This window comes from Cantharellus anzutake, assembly GCF_015039405.1.
Source record: "Cantharellus anzutake strain C23 chromosome Unknown EI90scaffold_94, whole genome shotgun sequence".
Taxonomy (NCBI): domain Eukaryota; kingdom Fungi; phylum Basidiomycota; class Agaricomycetes; order Cantharellales; family Hydnaceae; genus Cantharellus; species Cantharellus anzutake.
This window is the reverse complement of record NW_024067044.1, coordinates 10,572-29,170: the sequence shown is the minus strand read 5'-3', so window position 1 is coordinate 29,170 and position 18,599 is coordinate 10,572. Positions and strand designations below refer to the sequence as shown.

Genomic DNA, 18,599 nt, shown 5'->3' with positions numbered 1-18,599 from the left:
CTGGCTAGAATGGGAAGAAGCAGCAGTCCAAATAGGGATGAGGGGAAAACATGAAAGATACATTACAAGCGGCAAAAGTGCCGAAGATGATCCGTGGAGCTTGGAGGTTGCGGAGCTTACGGAGGTTACAGAGGCGGGGTTGAAAGTCTGAGGAATATTGGCAATGGTGTTTACGTAGTATGAGGTCACCAATGCAATGGACTAAAGCCAAGGTGGAGTCAAAGTCCGAGGTAGGAACTATGATGGAGTCTCAGAGCGAAGGTATGAGCGGTGTCCAAGTATGGGGTATGGGACAGCGGCGAAAGGTTGTAACTTGGTGGAGGGTCGGCGGAAGAGAGTCAGAGGGAAGAGAGAGGAGAGAGGAAAAGCGTGAGGAGTGGAGGAGAGGAAAGGTGTCGGGTCCGAAGGTGAGTGTCGGAGCAGATGGGAGAAGGGTAGGAGAGTGATGGAAGGGTGGAGGTGTCATGAGGAGGAGTGGGAGGAGGAGTGAGAGGAGTGAGAGGAGTGATGTTCGGTCCAAGATGAGTATCGGAGCGAACGGAGATAGGGTAGGAGAAGGACGGGAGGGTGGAGGTGGCATGAGGGGTGAGGGGAGGAGTGGTGTCAGGTCCGAAGGTGAATATCGGAACGGACAGCGGTAGGGTAGGACTCCGGAGGTGGTGATGATGGGGGTCTGGGAGTCAGATTGGGATCGGGTATGTACGGATATGACAGCCACGACAAATATGCGGTACAAGATAAGAGAAAGGTACTTGGTGTTCCACCCTGTCTTTAGCACCTATAAATTATTCTCCAGGTACACTTTACAGCAATAGCCCACAACACAGAGGTGCGCAAGCCTAAGGAGCTTGGGCCAGGCAAAAACTAGATGCACGAGCTTGAGGAGTTCAGGTCAGAGGGGAGGAAAGAACAATCATTCATCATGTTGCTGATTGTCTTATTTCTAGGTTAATGAGCATCATGTTTACACCTTGCACCACAGTCCCTCCCTTCACCACATCTATGTAATAAATCCTTTTTTCGTCATGTATTTGTCCAAAATCATGTCATAAAATCTTGTCCTGACAAAGCTGTGATTGTATCTGTAATATATCATCTTAACGTTGTGACAAATCCCAACATTAGTCATGTATTCACCAAGGATTTTATGTTCAGCAAGCATGTATATTACATTTGAGCGACACAGATGGTATGAGGGGATCGGTGGGGATAGGAAGAAGAGCATTCAGATTTCTAGCTTCCCACAGTGTGTGTTAGGGTGATGGTACCAGCAATCCCTTCAATGTGAGTACCTTGAACAATGGACTTGACATTCTATATCTTGGAAGAGGTCATATTGTGAATAGTAGAGCCCGATCCACTCAAGCTCGTTATGGGATGGATTCTGTGGTTGTGTGTCAGGGGACACGCGTGCTCGCGCAAGATGCTCCGATAACCTAGTTGTGATTAAAGCCGGGGGAAAGGGATGTCCCCATCTTAGGGTCAGCTATATACATGTAGAGTCCGGCAATAAGGAAACCAAACGGATTGCCGATAGAATCACGTGATCATAGAATGTTCCAGAACAATGCCGGAGATGATCCGGGTCACCGGGGCTTAGGTAAGCGGAGTAGACGGGAATTACCGGCATACTTCCCACGCGCATACGCGCAGCCGGCATAGGGTCCAGGGTCATTGCTGATCCCTGACATTGTGTTAGGTTTCATTTGCAGCTTACCAGCCATCCATGCATACCTCCATGCTAAATTCTCGCCAACTCTCCACATTTTCATCCACGCTTGACAGGGCCTCCCTGGTCAGAACCCATCATACTGCCACAGCCCATTCATCTTTCGAGAAAGCTGGGTGCTCCTCGGAGTGACCCTCTGGCCTCCTCATCAGCGTCACCTCTGGTCTCGCTGGAAGGTTTCTACGTTCCCTGAGGTACTTGCTCACTGCTTGGGAAAAATCGTCACGGAATTTTTGGTGGTAACAAGAGTAAGTAGCTGGTGATTTGTCGGGATACTGCACAAAAATTGAATCTCATTCCTAACCTCACAGTACTACAACATACCTTTTCGTGGAAGTCTCTCCACAAGGCATACTGAGAAAGTCCAGGGTTCAGTGCGATGTGGGGCATCATTGCATCCCACAATTGTTTGGACCAACCCCTTGGGAAATTCCCCTGGCCCCTCGTTGGTCCATTATTGGTCATCCTGGCTGGCACGAGCACAAGGTGAGAAGCCTCAAGGCAATTTCTCAGGTGACAGATATGGACAGATCACATGTCATAGCCAACCCTGGGAAATTGGCCTGGTACCAATGTTGATCGTATACACAGAGACCAGCTTGATCCACAATGAAAACGAACTCCTGCCAACGAGGTACAGCAAGTACTAGATCTCCGCAGGTCAGGTTTCATGGATGGGTGAACTACTGTACTCACACGACCAACAACCAGTTCCCACAGCCTCTGGCAATTGCCGGAGGCACCCAATCAATTCAGTTGTGTTGATTTTTAATTCAATCCAAGACCTTCGTGTGACGCATGACCAGTTGTTGGTCATGTTAGTACAGTATGTGTCCCTTGCCGTTCACCCCACCATTCTTCCCCTGCCATCTCCCCACCATCTACACCGATTATACTTCTATCTCTTCAAAACCGACTCATGCTTGGGACCTATGACCCTGTCAGGGCACACCCGCCTCACCCGGCTCCACCTGGCTCCACCTGGCTCCACTCCACCCGCTACCCCCTTCTCCCCCTTCCTATTTCCTCCTCCCTCCACTTTCCCCTCTTCCTATTCCTTCTCTGTCTCATTCTCTGTTCTTTCTATTTCTATTTACACGGATGACTTTCCTTGATCGATGTACTACTGACCCGCCCATGACCCACGCATGACGCACCCAGCCCCGGATGCTCCGGACGACCCCGGGTACACCCAGCACACGCGCCTGCAGTGGATCCCTTCAGGATCCCCCATTGGGATACCCGGGTGGCTGGGGCTGTGCATGGGGACAATGTGGCAACTCTCATGTGACCTAAGCACCATTACCTGGGGTGGGAACCAGAGAAGCAGTCTTCTTCTCACCATTCCCACTTCAGGTAAGTAGCTTAGTTTTCCTTCTAATGATAATAAACACCATTCCCACTTCAGGGACATTTGCCTGTGCCGGACCCGTTGCCATACGTGCCCGCTTCTTACCCCACCAGGCGATACACCCGGATGCTCTCGACCCCAGAAGAAGTTGTCACCTCTTGGTTTGGTGTCAACACCATACACACATCCAGAGCTCCAGCGAGGGTCTCTCCAGATCCAGAGGCAAATGCCAAGGCAAGTTTCCCATGTGTTGAGTGATCGAAACTGACAGGGCCAGTAGCTCCTCCACAGTGTCCAGTTGCGCACCATCTCACTTGTTCCAAGACCTGCTCCTGTAGGAGACAAACTTGAAGGACTTGCTGTGTGTGGTTGGAATCGTTGTCCATGCTGTCCCTGAATGACATGTTACAACTCAGCGCCCGGCCTCCCATATGGAACCCCACTGGTTAAAATGACACAGGAAGAGAACGGTGGGGTTGTTGGGGATTTGTCACTTGCTGAAGTGGTCGTTCCCTGTGAGAGTGGCTTGACTGTCAAGTAGGCAGACATCATCGATGTGAAGCAAGTGAAGGCAATAGATCATGGAACGTGTGTTTGCCTGAGTATGGGGGACTCCCATGTGGCTTGGAAGTACAGGGTATGGAAATGTGAGTGTACGGTTGCTGCAGCCATGGCTGGCAGTGAAGGGGAAGTGCGTCCATGCATTTGTGAACAGGGATATTTACAGCGTGGTTGAGTATTTACAATTTGATTTCTGCATCGAGCATTGGAACAGACTAACAAAGTGTTGGAACAGATTAATAAAGGGTTGGAATGGATCAATAAGGCATTGAAACGCATTGAGAGCTCTTAACACGTTACAGCAGGGGACAGAAAAATCTGCCGGTTGCGATTCGAACGGGTAAGTGGGGCAGGTCAATCATCTGCCTAAAGAAGTTGGCAAGATCATGGCTCACAAAAGGGGGTTTCCTTATTTGGATGAACAGCTCAACGCCAGGGTCCCCATCCTCGGCAATGACATCGGAGAATAGGCCAGTCGTTCTCTTTCTCAAAGTTCAATCAAACATGCTTCAACTTCGCAACATGGAGGTGTCCCCCAAACCCCAACAGTCTCATGCACCGCACCCTGCTCTTGTGCACAACACCAGAGCAAGCGGGGCTCACCCCTGGCCCTTCCATAGCTGAGCATCCAAGAGACAGATCTTGATGCAACTCTGACATCCTGTTACTGCCTCTCTCCATAAAATCTTTATGCGGTTCTGAAGAATTCACTGCCTCTCATATCCCTGTTTAATCAGTCCCAGCACGCCTAGAAACCTTGACTTAATTTCGCAGTCCAGAGTGTATAACATAGCTGTCATACTTATTTACACCCCTCACCTTTCGCCACCTCCCCAAACTGAACTTCCGGCCAGGTCGAGGGTTCACTTTGTGGTTCCCCAGCCGGACTTTCCGCATGCTCGGGAATTCATGGCGTACCAATCCTAGGCCCAGCGCAGGAAGAACTGAGTATCTGAGTAAAAGTTAAGCATCAAAGTTCCCAGATAGAGGTTCAGTACGAACTTGGTACCACGCACAAAGAAATCGCGTCGGCACGCCCTCTCTCTGCACAGTGCCCAGCCATATGTGCACGAGGATGTGTGACGGTTCACCCCTGTCTCATTGACAAAGACAAGTTGATCTGCACGGTAAGTTGCCCTCATATACTTCCTGAAATCAGCTCGCAGCTGTTCATCGCGTTCAGCTGCTGGCTTCACTCTGACCAAGAGGGGCACCCAAAATTGACTCCCAGCAACTAGCATGCACATGTGAGGGAATTTTTCAGAGGACCTCCTGACACGTTTATTTGTTTATAATATCATCACTAATATTCCAAAAATGTAACTAAGTCCGGAGAACTAAACTTTAACTCCTTTTCACAACCTCCTCCCATGTCCACGGTGCAAGAGATGAAAACTTGCAGTATATGCAAGGAAACCAAAACCATCGACAATTTCAACTACATTCCACATACTGCTGAACATTGCCGCCACTGCAATGCACACAAGTCCTCCCACAAGAAAAGAGGACGGCAACAAGAGCAGGTGTCCAAGTCCCTGAATGGGGTCATCCCACTCTCTCAATTCTTAAACACGCTTGCTCTAGCTGATGGTGCCGAGGTTTTCCACCATGACTGCCCACCCGAAACCATAATCCAGGGAGACATCTTACTGCCTCCAAAGGATTTTTCCCCCATCCCAGAACAACCCACATCACCAACGCTTGTGGAGGACCCAAGTGCAAATGATAGAGAATCTTATTTTTGCTTGTATGCAAAGTATCTTGCTGGCACAATATCTGAGAAAACTTTATATCGGTGGTGGTGAGCTGGGCTATAACACTAGGCTAAATAGACGACTCACCAATTGCTAGTTATCATGTTCATAAGGGCAGACAAGGGTTCAGTGGGAACCAGCACCAGTATAAGTTCCACTGTGCACAACTTGCATCCACCCAGAAAATCCACCGAAAGCATGAAGATCCCGAAAAACAGCGTGACACCCAACAAATGGACACCTTTGCCTGCCAAGGGTGGCTCACTATTAGTATCAAGGATATTGATGCAAATGCTTATGCCAGTATCCGGATTGTCCACAAACTAAACCATATCCCATATGAGTGGGTAGAAGTCCCAACCAGTGTACGAAAAATGATCGAGGCCGATGATTCCCAAACTTTTGAAGATGTTAGTGCAAATAACAGTTTAGTTTTTATTGGCCAAGGGACTAATTTGTACATACAGATATGGACAAAGATCCTTGCAAACTACCATCCGATCCAGTTCACAAGAAAGTCGGCTTTTGCTATATGGAAATTAGCTGACCAGCACAAGTGGCATCTTGATGATGATCCAGTCACATCGGCACAGAAAGTACTCCAGCGTGCTGCAGAGGAGGAAGTTGCCTCAGGGTGGCTGCGAGCATCAATCATACCGATCAAGGGCCAAGATAATTATGAAGCACTTGCATTTGCGGTCCCTCATATTATTTGGAAATGGGGCTCACGCATTAGGGAGGTTCTGACTGACTCAAGTTGTGAGTAGATCACTTGAATGAATGGCATCAATAAAATTCACATACTGGCAGGGAAGTGTGCCGGTGGGGACTGGGAGCTCTTTGTCCTAATGGGCGAAGTAAGTGGATCTGGGTTACCTCTAGGGTGGCTATTTGTCTGTCCAAAGCGAAAGAACCCACCACTACATGCAAAGCGAGATGTCCTAATCGAATGGTTCAAGTATTTTCGGGAAGAGTGTGATATTTGGCCACACTTCACGCTTTCAGACAAGGACCTCTCAGAAATCAATGCCCTCTGTTCAGTTTGGCCCAATGCTGATTATCAGCTATGTTATTGGCATGTACTTCGCGCATTGAGAAAACGACTTGCTATTCGAAAGCGTGCACCTGCCCCATATTCCATAGTCCAAGCACGGAGTCAGTTCGAGTTTATTGACCAATGGTTCATGCCTATTGGACAGAGGCATGGACTCTCAAATATAGATGTGAGTATCAGACTCTCTAGCCGGTATATGGATAGATTGTTGAGGACTTACTATTGTAGCGTGAGCGTGCAGATCAAATAAAAGTTGCACAAGAAACTATTCCCATACTCAGAATTCGCCTCGGAGACTCACTGATTGGGCGCAAGGTGCCTCCTAAACCATCTCTAACACTCAAAATAAAAAGGATGGTGGTGGTGCCAGGAAATCAAGATGTGCAGCTGTTGAGAAGTGAGTTTTACTATTTCGGTGCAAACTTGTATACAAATACTGAACACTCCTGGACCAGATCAGAATGAGGCAACGGATAAGTGTGCTGAGGGTCAAGGAGTCGAGTCAGAGGGTGAGGATGGGTTCTTGTTGGACGAGTTTGAGAAGGCGCTCCCGGTTCTCCAGAATATGGCACGTGTTGATCGAGAAGGGGAGGAAGACGAAAGTAATGAGTTTAATGGGGATGCTGAAGAAAGTGAGCATGATGATGCCCCTTCATATCAGTTGGATGTAGGGGAAAAGCGCATGATGGACCCCAACTATGTGTTTTGTCCGGAAGCTCATCGCCGTCAGATTCTCAGGTTATTCATTCATCATCTGTGCCGACATCCCTTCTTCCCAATGACTTCTGGCTCATTTCAAACCAAGGAAGAAATCCAACGTGCCTCTGTATATCAAATGTATACATTCTGCCGTGAACGTGGCCTTGCCGAGGTTTGGGCATACTTGTGGAACTCTTGGTACTCTTGTTGGGATCTCTGGGCACGCTCATCCAGTGGGACTTGTCTTTCACGTGTGTGCACAACAATGATCACCGAAAATCATTGGAAACATCTCAAGCACGGATATCTTCGGTTCAAAACTCGCTCCCCTCTTGACCAGACAGTATCCACCACCACATACTCGACAATAAATTCCTACATTTATTCATCTAATGTGCTAGAACCCAATTATCGAATTGGACGGAGCCGTGCTCTTACCAGCTGGCAACGTGCCTTCAAGACTGCATGGAATGATTTGTCAAAAAAGCAGCTCAGCAGTCGTGACTATCACACGGATGTTCTCAGCTGGACCTGCCGATGTGGGACACAAGATACACATACTTTTCATCTTTGTAAGCACTTGGTGCACTATTCTAAGAAGCCACCTATGGCATTCTGGGAAGAAATTCACCGTAGGCGCACTATGCCTTTATATCGGCATTCTCATCTTGGAAACCAAGACCACGGCACAGGGAACACCTCAGACAGCGATGATCAAGACCATGAAACGACAAGATTGGCGCTCAGTCAATTCATGAACCTGAAGCGCACCCACTCATCCGCAGAACTCGATCCACTGAGTCACATCAGTAATGTTAGAACTTGCGGATTCGGACGACTCCGGAATGGAATCGGAGACTTAGCATGGAAGGACCTTGGCCTCAGCGACTCAGGCGGAGCGCTGTGCCATTGCTGGTTGTCCTAGGGGTCCCTAATTTCGGATCTAGCAGAGGGAAAGTCTCTTGGGGGGAATTCAAGTCGATTTCGGACTGAGGTTACAAGTTACTAGGTACATTGTATATAAGGAGGGGTCCGGAATCAAAAGGAACAAGGGTAGGACGAAAGGAGACAAAGGGAGATGGAAAGAGGAACAACTCCGAGGGTCAAGTGTTTGACTCAATGGTGTTTCCCAAAGGAGGAATGAAGGGCCAAGGCCCAAGAAGGAAGGAAGGAGGATGGGAGTCGGGAATGGCTAGCTGACTGAATAGAAAGGAAGCAGCAGCCCAAATAGGAATGAGGGAGAATAGCGGAATTGAAATGGACAATGCAATAGTTGCAAGGCCCGGAGTAAGTCCGGAAAGTCCGAACTCGGAGGTTAAACTCCGGAATATTGGCAAAGGTATTTAAATGGAATGAGCTAACCAATACAATGGGTATAAGCGGAGGTGGGGTCAAAGTCCGAGGTCGGAGCTAAGACCGGAGGTTCCGGAGACGAGACGTGAACGGGATACCGGAGCGGAGGTCCGGAGTTGGGAGCATAGGGTTTGCGTACTCGTCTGGAAGGTGTCGAGGTTGGGATCGGACCCGGAATGTTCCGGAGTCGGACCGAAGATGGTGTCCAAGCCGGAGGTGGGATAACCTCTTGGGAGTCGGCAAGGAGAAGGTGACGGAAGGGAAGTAGGGCTCCGGAAGTCGGAGTTCGGACTTCCGGGAGCCCGGAGCGGAGGTCGGGATTGTATGGATATGACAAGTAAGAAGGTTATATTCATTTTGTATACTTGACCTATAATGACCATTTGGACTCCTTTCCAGACCCGAACAGGCATAGACAATGCAGAGGTTGGGCGCCTCCCTGACAATGAGCAACCCATAGACCTTTGGCTCAACGAAGGATCGGATGAGGAAGAAGTGAGTTTAAGATGAATAACTCCATCAAATAAACGCCGACATCTAACTCTCTCCAGATCGCAGATTTACAAGCGCGCTTTGAAAGCATTGGCCGGTCTTTGGTGGAAGCTGGAGAATTGGTCCTTCAGCAGGTGGGGAAGGACTGAGGGATTTGGATGCGAGGAATGACCCACCATGACCTGACGATGAAAGCAATGCCCATTGTCGAAGAATTTTTACGAGTTATGCATAGGGATGAACACAGCGGGGTTGGTCATACTTGGCTCAAGGGTAGGACACGCTGCGCACGCCGAGCCAATCTCGCGACAATGGGTTCACACCATTCAAGTGATTGGGACTGTTCCTCAAATGCCGCAGATTCGTCGTACTACGATTCTGAGGGAGCCTGACTTTTAAGTATATAACTTAAGCGCTTGTTCACCGCGTCAATCAAAATGCTAATTGAAAAAATTGTCGAATTGATTTTTAATGATAACAATAAAATCGGTGGGGGTCCTGTAACCTCGCATTGGCTCGGAGTCATTGTTGGGTGCCCCTCTAGTCTCTAGTGCTGGCTTCTGGAGCTGGCAAACTTTGAAAGTGAGTTGGGTGAGGGAAGACAAACCTTCTTCCAGGTGAGACCACGCCTGTGTAGCTCTCTGGAAATCGTCCGGGTGTTTGCTTTGATCTCATTTCCGAGTGCAGCCTGTGATTCATCGAGATACAAATCAGGCTTTTGTTCAATGAGGCTGTCGAGAAACTTGAGATTGTAAGCCAGAACATTCAATGTAGGGGCAGCTTTCAGAGTTACATTCACTGCATGAAAACTAAGCACTCGATATCGCCCTCATGTCTCATCCCGGCAACGGCGATGCTCATAGGAAGCAGCAAGCAACTTCCAAACAGTGCCTTCAGACACTCCTGAGACCTGGGCAATCTCCCGTTGAGTCAGCCTCGAAGATAGCGAGACCAAGATATCTTTTGCACTGGGCTCAAGATGGAGGTTCTCACCGCAGTACCGCTAGCATCTGAGCACCACATTTAGGGGGGTTCCACAGTGCCATTGGGGTTTCCATTAAAATGTTCAAAACATGCCGATTTTGGCAGCGGGTGACTCCACCCAGATCACTTACATTGAAATCCCAACCAGCAGATTTTTCTGTCCCCTGCTGTAAAACGAAATTCCGTGTTTTCCGACAAACCAACCAACATTGCACATGGCCGGGTCCGCACAAGCATTAATTTGAAGAGCCCATGGCTTACAGCAGGGGACAGAAAAATCTGCCGGTTGGGATTTCAACGTAAGTGATCTGGGTGGAGTCACCCGCTTCCAAAATCGGCATGTTTTGAACATTTTAATGGAATCCCCAATGGCACTGTGGAACCCCCCTAAATGTGGTGCTCAGATGCTAGCGGTACTGCGGTGACAACCTCCATCTTGAGCCCGGTGCAAAAGATATCTTGGTCTCGCTATCTTCGAGGCTGACTCAATGGGAGATTGCCCAGGTCTCGGGAGTGTCTGAAGGCGCTGTTCGGAAGTTGCTTGCTGCTTCCTGTGAGCATCGCCGTTGCCGGGATGAGATACGAGGGCGATATCGAGTGCGTAGTTTTCATGCAGTGAATGTAACTCTGAAAGCTACATCTACATTGAATGTTCTGGCTTACAATCTCAGGTTTCTTGACAGCCTCATTGAACAAAAGCCTGATTTGTATCTTGATGAATCACAGGCTGCACTCGGAAATGAGCTTGGGATCGAAGCAAACACCCGGACGATTTCCAGAGAGCTACACAGGCGTGGTCTCACCCGGAAGAAGGTTTGTCTTCCCTCACCCAACTCACTTTCAAAGTTTGCCAGCTCCAGAAGCCAGCAACTGAACGCGATGAACAGCTGCGAGCTGAGGATCGGTACGCCATGAATTTCCGAGCACGCGGAAAGTCCGGCTGGGGAACCACAAAGTGAACCCTCGACCCGGCCGGAAGTTCAGTTTGGGGAGGTGGCGAAAGGTGAGGGGTGTAAATAAGTATGACAGCTATGTTTTACACTCTGGACTGCGAAATTAAGTCAAGGTTTCTAGGCATGCTGGGACTGATTAAACAGGGATATGAGAGGCAGTGAATTCTTCAGAACCGCATAAAGATTTTATGGAGAGAGGCAGTAACAGGATATCGGAGTTGCGTCAAGATCTGTCTCTTGGATGCTCGGCTATGGAAGGGCCAGGGGTGAGCCCCGCTTGCTCTGGGGTTGTGCACAAGAGCAGGGTGCGGTGCATGAGACTGTTGGGGTTCTGGGGACACCTCCATGTTGCGAAGTTGAAGCATGTTTGATTGGACTTTGAGAAAGAGAACGACTGGCCTATTCTCCGATGTCATTGCCGAGGGTGGGGACCCCGGCGTTGAGCTGTTCATCCAAATAAGGAAACCCCCTTTTGTGAGCCACGATCTTGCCAACTTCTTTAGGCAGATGATTGACCTGCCCCACTTACCCGTTCGAATCGCAACCGGCAGATTTTTCTGTCCCCTGCTGTAATGCATGATCATGCAGCCACAGCAAATGGCTGGTTGTACAGTATACCCGGGTCCAACTTAAATCCCCGCAAAAACAAAACAAGGCCGCGGAAAAAAAATAAAACACCACGAAGGGACAACCAAGATCCAACCCAAGATCCTCCCCCCCACAACCGCAAACACCTATGCATAGACTCGAGCTGACCCTTGTTTCCATGCACGCACGCACCGCGGGAAGCACAGAATCATATCCAGGAACGCCACGTGTGGTTCAATTCCGATTGATCATGAAGTAATCAAATCATGATCATATCAGACCAATCGTCGTGAACTTCGCGCCCCGACTATACCCGCCAAGGATTCCAATGCAATCCAGTATATATGCATAACACTAGGCGCAGATCGATTAAGGAACGAAAGAGTTCCCCTTCTTTCTAGATCCTTGGATTCCCAGATGGTACCAAGCTAGTCCCCTGCATGAAAGCTATGCAGACCAAGGATGCAAAGATGAATCGATCATGACCGTGGCGTGGAAAGTGGTGCCACCAAGTTGGTTTTTGTATCCCTACAACGGCGCTCGTGGCCAAGGGTGGAAAACAAAGCCCGTGGAACAAATGCACGAGCATTTGCAAGTGGCATTTGATAATGTGTGCAATGCCGGGTAATTAACGTGTGCCTGAATGACCTCGCTTAGAAGCTGTGGGTGAAGACCGGCCTAGGAATCAGAAGCGACATGAGCCGCAGGTACGCGCCGCAAAACCTGCAGTCACATATTGGCTGCATGGGGCGAACGGTCAGAAATGGTCCAACGCAAGTATGAAGCCGAGCTCTTTCAGCACATACATTATACATATACATCTCGGCCACTCTACAACGGCCTTTTCACCCCCGCACTCCCCGGGTCATTTTTTTCACATCCTAGTGAAAACAAGGAAGCATTTCAACAGGTTCCAGAATCCACGTAGGTCCCCAGGCCAATCAATGAAAAGATAAGGTCAGTCGCACATACGGGTTGAGCAATGTCCCTAGCTTTCCTTTATAACCGCAACAGGCGAATTAATATCTTTTTACTACGTTTTTTACGTCTTTTGAAAAAAAGGGGGTTGCGCCGCTACTGAATGAGAAGAGGTGGTATGGTGGCCACACTCGCAAAGCGGGGCCTCCATGGGGATTTGTTGTAGACGCCGGAATATGGAAGCACCGTTGTTGCAGCCGAGCTTGATCGATATATGCCACTTGAGGTGAGAAGGACTAAGGGCGGGATTGAGAGGGGTGAGACGATCTTTATGAAGGAGGTGATCGTCGAGAATAGATTGGGGGAACTGGGAACGTACAAGGTGCGATATTGGGAACCGTTGAGGATAATTTCGAGGGATTGAATGAAAAAGGGACCTTGTATGATGGGAAATATAGGCTCGATGATTGAGTCGGGGTGAATGTCGAGGGTCTGGAAGCTTTTGAATGGAGTAATTTGAGAATTCACGAGGGTTCGTTGCATGTTGTTTCAAGTTGTGGACGGGGCAACGTCAGAGAGCGAGCGAGTTGACAGCAGCTAACGGGCAGCGCCTATTGTCTTGTTTACGATGAAGGAGGAGCCATGATACATACAGTTCTTCCTGATCAGGCTTTAGGGTAGCGAAGGGCGTGACTGAATCACGAGGGCGGAAGGATAATAAACACGGGTGATGGCACAACTTATTCTCAGCGCTTGAAGGAAAGATGGAAGATAGGCCATCGTGACCGTCAACGTGAGATGTAAAAGGGGCCAAAGGTATAAGATATAAGTAGGGTGGACCATGTGAGCTGTGTCAAATGATGGATGAAGATGCATGGGTTGATGGTGAAGATGGGAAGTGCATAGCGTTGAGGATACATGCGAAGATGGAGAGCCAAGCTTGTTGTTGGGGTGCACGTTCGACTCGCCAAGTTTTGATAACTCGAGTGAACAACGACCCCGTCCGTGTGCCTTTGGGAAGGGGGAGGATTCAATTGCAACTGAATCGACAATTCAATTGATATATTAATTTAATGCATGTGGCCTTTTTTTCCGAGACACACAAGTGAAAACAACAGATCTCGAGTGTTCTCTAAGGGGTTGACAAAGGGGGGTGAGGGAATCGCCCTCTCTTACCCCCTCCCTCTCCCTCGCCCTCCTTCTCATCGCTCCCTCCTGGTCCTCCCGCTCCCCGCAACCCCCAAAAAATCATTTACATAAATCTTACATACAACCTGCACTTCGATCGAACTTGGAACTCATCTTAACCTTTGTTTACATACTACCATATCTAATACCCGCCTCGAGGTGCAACCAAACCTTATTGCAAAAGAAAAAAAGGTGACAACGACCCAAGTGATGTCCGAACCGCAACCGCTTCCTACTTCATCTTCATCTCCTCCCACTTCACTCTCTCCTGTCCGTGAAGCACCGCCGCGAAAAGATCCTAACACCTCTACGAGTGCTGTTAATCCCAGCAACAAGCGTCCAATGCAGACCTACTCAATTGACACCGCGGCTCTCGATGCTTACCTTCGTTCAACAAGGAACCAACACCAGCATCAACCACTCAACCCTCACGATATTCAACATCAGTCTGTCCCTCGTCACGTCCTCCTCCATCCACCAACTTCCTCTACCATTTCTCCTTCCAACTCCCTCGGACTCATAACCACTCCACCTCATATTTCCGTGGCTAATGATCACCTTATTCTGGCACCCGCTCCCAGCCGACACTACGACACCGGTCTAGGTCTAGGTCTCCGTCCATGCGCTGCTCTACATGACGACGATGATCCCTCTATACCTTTCAACCCATATACGGATCATCTACGAACTTCAAGGCCTCGTTCTTTCACCTCTCCAAGTGTACTCCTTGCTCCACTTGCTGCTGCTGCCACCCGATCACCAACACATAATGACCATGACGATAATCATGGAGATACGAATTCGTTGACGATAACACGTCCCTTCACCCCTTCATCCACCGCTGGAGATCACGGCCATGGCCATGCTAACAGATCTAACTCTGTGCCAAATATTTTCACGCCGTCCTTGATTGGTCCTGCCACTGCCACTCGAAACGATCTTCTCACAAGCCATACCCATGGGGGGAACCGGTGTGAGGTTAGTGATCATCAACATTTGGATGATCCGATGAACAAGCCTCTACTGGGCGCTGAGCGGTTTCTTGAACGTATGTACAAGCTCATTTTCATTTCCCTCCCATTTCATACACTTTGTCCTCTTTCGAACCCCCCTTTTTTTTTGCTTCTGCCTCATCTCCGCCACTCCCAATTCTCTCTTCCTCTCCCTTCGACTTTTTCGGATTCGCTACCGTAAGAACAATGGTCCCAAATTCAGGGCTCGTCACGTCGATCTGCTTCGAATCTCGCCTTTGCAGCACTCGCATTCTTCAAGCCTTTGCCCTCGCAACGTCCATAAACCTTCTTCCCCAATAACTTGACCAATCAACATGACTATCTGCAATCACCTGGAGACGGCAACTCTTGCCCGTATCGGATGGGTGCATTTCCAAAGAGAGCAAACAAGAATAGCAAGAACTTGTCACCGCCTCGCCGACAATCGGTGCCTGTCCTCTCTTTTTTTTTTCCTGAAGTTCGTTCGATAGGAGAGGCCCAGAACTGCAGATCAACAAAACCCGGCCTTCCACTCCCGCATTCCTTGTTCCTTTGACCATTGTTCTATTCGGCCTTCCCCCCACCCTGGGCTGTTTCATTTTCCTTCGGTTTCGGAGAGCAGTCTCCATTTCAACTTTTGAGAGCATTTGCAAATTCTGCAGTGATATTTATCTCTCGAACGTTCCTGCTTTGCTGTTCGTCTTCTTTTTTTTTTGGTTGACTTCCGCGGTTAACCTTGTTTTTCCCGTACCCTCACGAGTCACTAACCACCATTTTTCTTTCTCTCTTTGATCTCTCGTTCTCGAACACACGATGTTTGAAATTTGCCTTTCCGACAACAAAGGGGCTCACCTTGATGACACCTGTCATCTGGATCCCAATTCCATTCCCACAACAAACGAATGTGAGTTTACGCTCGTTACTCTTCCGTTTCACGTGCTTTTTTTTCCCTTCTCCCATTTTTACTACCACCTTCCTTGCCGATCCCCCAACTGCTATTTACTCGTCACGTATTATTCGGTTCATTCGAGCGTTCTTGTCCAACTCTGGTCTTCCGGACCGGCGGTTCGACAGATCGGGGTCGAGAGAGAGAGAACACTAAGGGAAGCGCATGGATTGACCAAAGGCGTGCACTTGGCATTCTCCAATCCTCATCCCAAAATTTTCATCCCTTCATCCTCCCACCCTTGGGTTCTTCTTTGGTATCTCATTATAAATCTTGAACGTAATGTGTACAAAGCTGCCACACAGAGGTAGTAATAGTACTTGCTTGAACGGTTTCGAAGCACTGCCTTCGGAGCTGATTTCGAGTCGCTACTCCATCGGACAAGGTGCAGGATCCATCCTGAAGGACGAAAAGCACATGTGTCTCGGTCCTTCGTTCTTTTCGCATGACCTCGACTTACATTCATGACTGCCTGCTTCGTATTTCATCGCTTATGTGCACCCAACTCGTTCTTTCCTTCGATCCTCTCAATCCAACATCTTTTTTTCTTCATTCCCTCCTATTTTTTACACTTCGCCGCGCGTCCGGTGATCGTTTCTATTCCTAATGAAACCCTAGCGGTCAAAAAGTATACAAAGCTAATTACCCTTACCATCTTTTCGGGATGCCTCTCCGCTCCCATATTTAGGTCCTCCTCATACCCCCGATGGTTTCCCCCGTCACCCCACCGCTGCAAGCACTCCAACTGAAGCTGCGATGGCGGTGACAACAACAATGAGAATGACCTCCGTACTGACGAGCTCGTCCTCGAATCCCCCCCACTCCTCACTCCAACATCGACAATCACGCTCCACACCCGCACCCAAACCTACACCTTCCGCCTCGACCTCAACGTCCGCATCCACATCTGCGTGTTCTTCATCAGGTCCTCTACCACAGCGCCCCCCATCTTCTAACCCACCTTCGCCACAACTTGAACTATCTCTCCCCCCACCTTTGATGATGACAACATTCAAATCTCCCCACACCCGTTCCAACGGGAACGAGTTAAATATTAGTTATTGTTATTATTCGTCCTCAGACACGGATAGTGTTATCGAACCTATCACTGAGGAAGACTCAGAGGATCACCCACCGAAGAATAACAATAGTAATGGTGAGGGCGAGGGTGAGGAAGGGGGAAAGGCTGCTGAGACTCCGAGACCGACAATGCTGGTGGGTGGGAGGACCGAGAGTTATTCGAGATTTGTGGAACATTTGGACAAGGAAGGCGTTTATATTTCGCGGTCTCCTTCTCCCGTTCCCTTTGATGTTGGGATTGGGGTCGGAGTTGGAGTTGGAGTTAGGGGAAGGGGGTTATCATGGGCCAGGGTGAAGGGCGAAGGGAAGAAAGATAGGGAGAAGGAGAAGGAAGGAGAGAAGAGACCGTCGTCGTCGTTCTTTTCTCGACGGAGTTCAATCATTCGATCGCGCTTGTCGGGTTCGAATTCGAATTCGGATCTGAGGCTGGGATCTACTGTGGCGCCAGCAGCAGCAGTGTCTGGTCCTGGTTTTGGCCCCAGTCCCCGTATTGGACTACTACTCCCTTCAGAACCCGAACTGCCCTTGCCTTCTGCACGCACATCCATCCAACGATGGTCCATGCCCCCACCCGCTCCACCCACTTCACCCACCTCTACACCACCGTTGATTCATTCCTCGCCGCCACAGCTTCCTCCATTCCCAACCCCTCACCGACAAGACTCCCAATCCTCCGAACCTTTCTCCACTTCCTATCACTCACACCAAAGTTCGACTTCGAGATCCCACAGCCCCTCCAAGTTGTTAGCGTTGAGCGATTGGAAGGTTAGTGTAAAGACGAAAGGGATCGTGGGACTTGTTAGATCTAGGACGACGATGGGCAAGGGTGGGGGCACCCATCGACCTGGGACTCTTGGGATGGGTGCGATGAGCGCTGGCACTGATCGGAATGGAGGTGGGGGGGCCTTTTCGAAGAGGAGTTTATTTGGGAAGAGCAAGTCGAGTGATAGTGCTCATGCTCGAGGCGTTGGTTCCTTGGAGGAGGTGCCATTTGCTGAGGGTGGAGGTGCTATCGAGGACAGACGGCGTTTGGGGATGGACGTAACGTTGTCGCCACCTGTGAATCGTGGAAGTTGGGCCCGCCCTCAATCGATGTGTTTCGATGAACCGGAGAAGATGACGGCGGTGGAAGGTTTGGCGAGAAATCGGATGGATGGCAGTGAGGGTAGTGAGAATAGTCTGCAGGTGAGCAAGAGTTTTTTTTTTGGCCCTTTGTCCATAAAAATTGACGATGATTTGGGTTACTCCTTAACCTTTCCGTTTCCCTTTTTTTTTTTTTCCCCATCAATCAATGAATCGTTCGGGTTTTGAAACTATAACAGCGCAAGGTGCAATCTCAGCGCTCTCGCCGTTCTCGCCTTCCCTTGATACCACTACTGTCGCATTCTCGACAATGAGTTCGGGAGGGGGAGGAGGGTAATGGACTTGGTTTCTGGATGGGGTGGAGGGATGGATTCCTGCTGCTTGACGATGGTCCCAGGGGAGTAGAACTTGAACGTGTGGTCTTGGAATTTGCGCAGGCGCATGTTCAGCAGACCGGCTTGATTACCTATATCGATCATGACTCGTGTCCAAGCGCAACGACCACCGAGAGTATTGCGGCATGGAGGAATGACCTCACGGACTTACAATGTGGCTCAGTGAATGACCCCAGTCCCACTTCAATTGTACCAGGAGCCCAACTTCCCATTCTCATCTCGTTCTCGCTCGTACTCTGGTCTCAATAGACGACCTCTTCGATCCGATTCGGAACCATCCTGCCTCTTCGCCTTCGCCAATGTTACTACTGTAGACCAATTTTGTTCTTGATACTGATACTACATATCCTATATCAATCACCTCGACACGACGATATCATCATCCACATTCCTTCGTTTCAAATTTATCGTTTTTGGGATATTGCCACAAATGCGCAAATACACCCAACCAAGGCAGGGCGGGGCGTCTGAATACGGTC

The 18,599-nt window shown here is 49.2% G+C and overlaps 4 protein-coding genes across 4 annotated transcripts; 3 read left to right on the top strand and 1 right to left on the bottom strand.

The window, feature by feature from the left end:
• Window positions 1-250: 250 nt before the first annotated feature.
• Window positions 251-2,119, bottom strand: EI90DRAFT_3132868 (uncharacterized protein; the record flags this gene model as incomplete). Its single annotated transcript, XM_039064512.1, has 3 exons — window positions 251-778; window positions 1,813-2,004; window positions 2,054-2,119. 3 exons carry the CDS (start codon window positions 2,117-2,119, stop codon window positions 251-253), a joined length of 786 nt encoding a protein of 261 aa, XP_038909887.1.
• Window positions 2,120-6,537: 4,418 nt separating this feature from the next.
• Window positions 6,538-9,392, top strand: EI90DRAFT_3293152 (uncharacterized protein). Its single transcript, XM_039067364.1, has 6 exons — window positions 6,538-6,603; window positions 6,727-6,846; window positions 6,905-7,957; window positions 8,901-8,996; window positions 9,053-9,127; window positions 9,207-9,392. The coding sequence occupies exons 1-4, from the start codon at window positions 6,573-6,575 to the stop codon at window positions 8,942-8,944; spliced, it is 1,248 nt and encodes a 415-aa protein (XP_038909886.1). The 5' UTR covers window positions 6,538-6,572; the 3' UTR covers window positions 8,945-8,996; window positions 9,053-9,127; window positions 9,207-9,392.
• Window positions 9,393-14,608: 5,216 nt separating this feature from the next.
• EI90DRAFT_3082596 (uncharacterized protein) lies at window positions 14,609-16,225 on the top strand. The gene is made up of 2 exons (XM_039062018.1): window positions 14,609-14,672; window positions 15,461-16,225. The coding sequence occupies exons 1-2, from the start codon at window positions 14,633-14,635 to the stop codon at window positions 15,871-15,873; spliced, it is 453 nt and encodes a 150-aa protein (XP_038909885.1). The 5' UTR covers window positions 14,609-14,632; the 3' UTR covers window positions 15,874-16,225.
• Window positions 16,226-16,318: 93 nt separating this feature from the next.
• EI90DRAFT_3020868 (uncharacterized protein) lies at window positions 16,319-18,369 on the top strand (the record flags this gene model as incomplete). Its single annotated transcript, XM_039057566.1, has 2 exons — window positions 16,319-17,827; window positions 18,049-18,369. The coding sequence occupies 2 exons, from the start codon at window positions 16,319-16,321 to the stop codon at window positions 18,367-18,369; spliced, it is 1,830 nt and encodes a 609-aa protein (XP_038909884.1).
• Between the last annotated feature and the right edge of the window lie 230 nt (window positions 18,370-18,599).

Coding starts and splice junctions, on each gene's coding strand:
- EI90DRAFT_3293152 (XM_039067364.1), top strand. CDS start 6,573: ATGGTTCATGCCTATTGGACAGAGGCATGGA. Junction 6,847..6,904: donor AGATGTGCAGCTGTTGAGAA/GTGAGTTTTACT, acceptor CTCCTGGACCAG/ATCAGAATGAGGCAACGGAT. Junction 7,958..8,900: donor CGATCCACTGAGTCACATCA/GTAATGTTAGAA, acceptor ACTCCTTTCCAG/ACCCGAACAGGCATAGACAA.
- EI90DRAFT_3082596 (XM_039062018.1), top strand. CDS start 14,633: ATGAACAAGCCTCTACTGGGCGCTGAGCGGTTTCTTGAAC. Junction 14,673..15,460: donor CGCTGAGCGGTTTCTTGAAC/GTATGTACAAGC, acceptor CCGACAACAAAG/GGGCTCACCTTGATGACACC.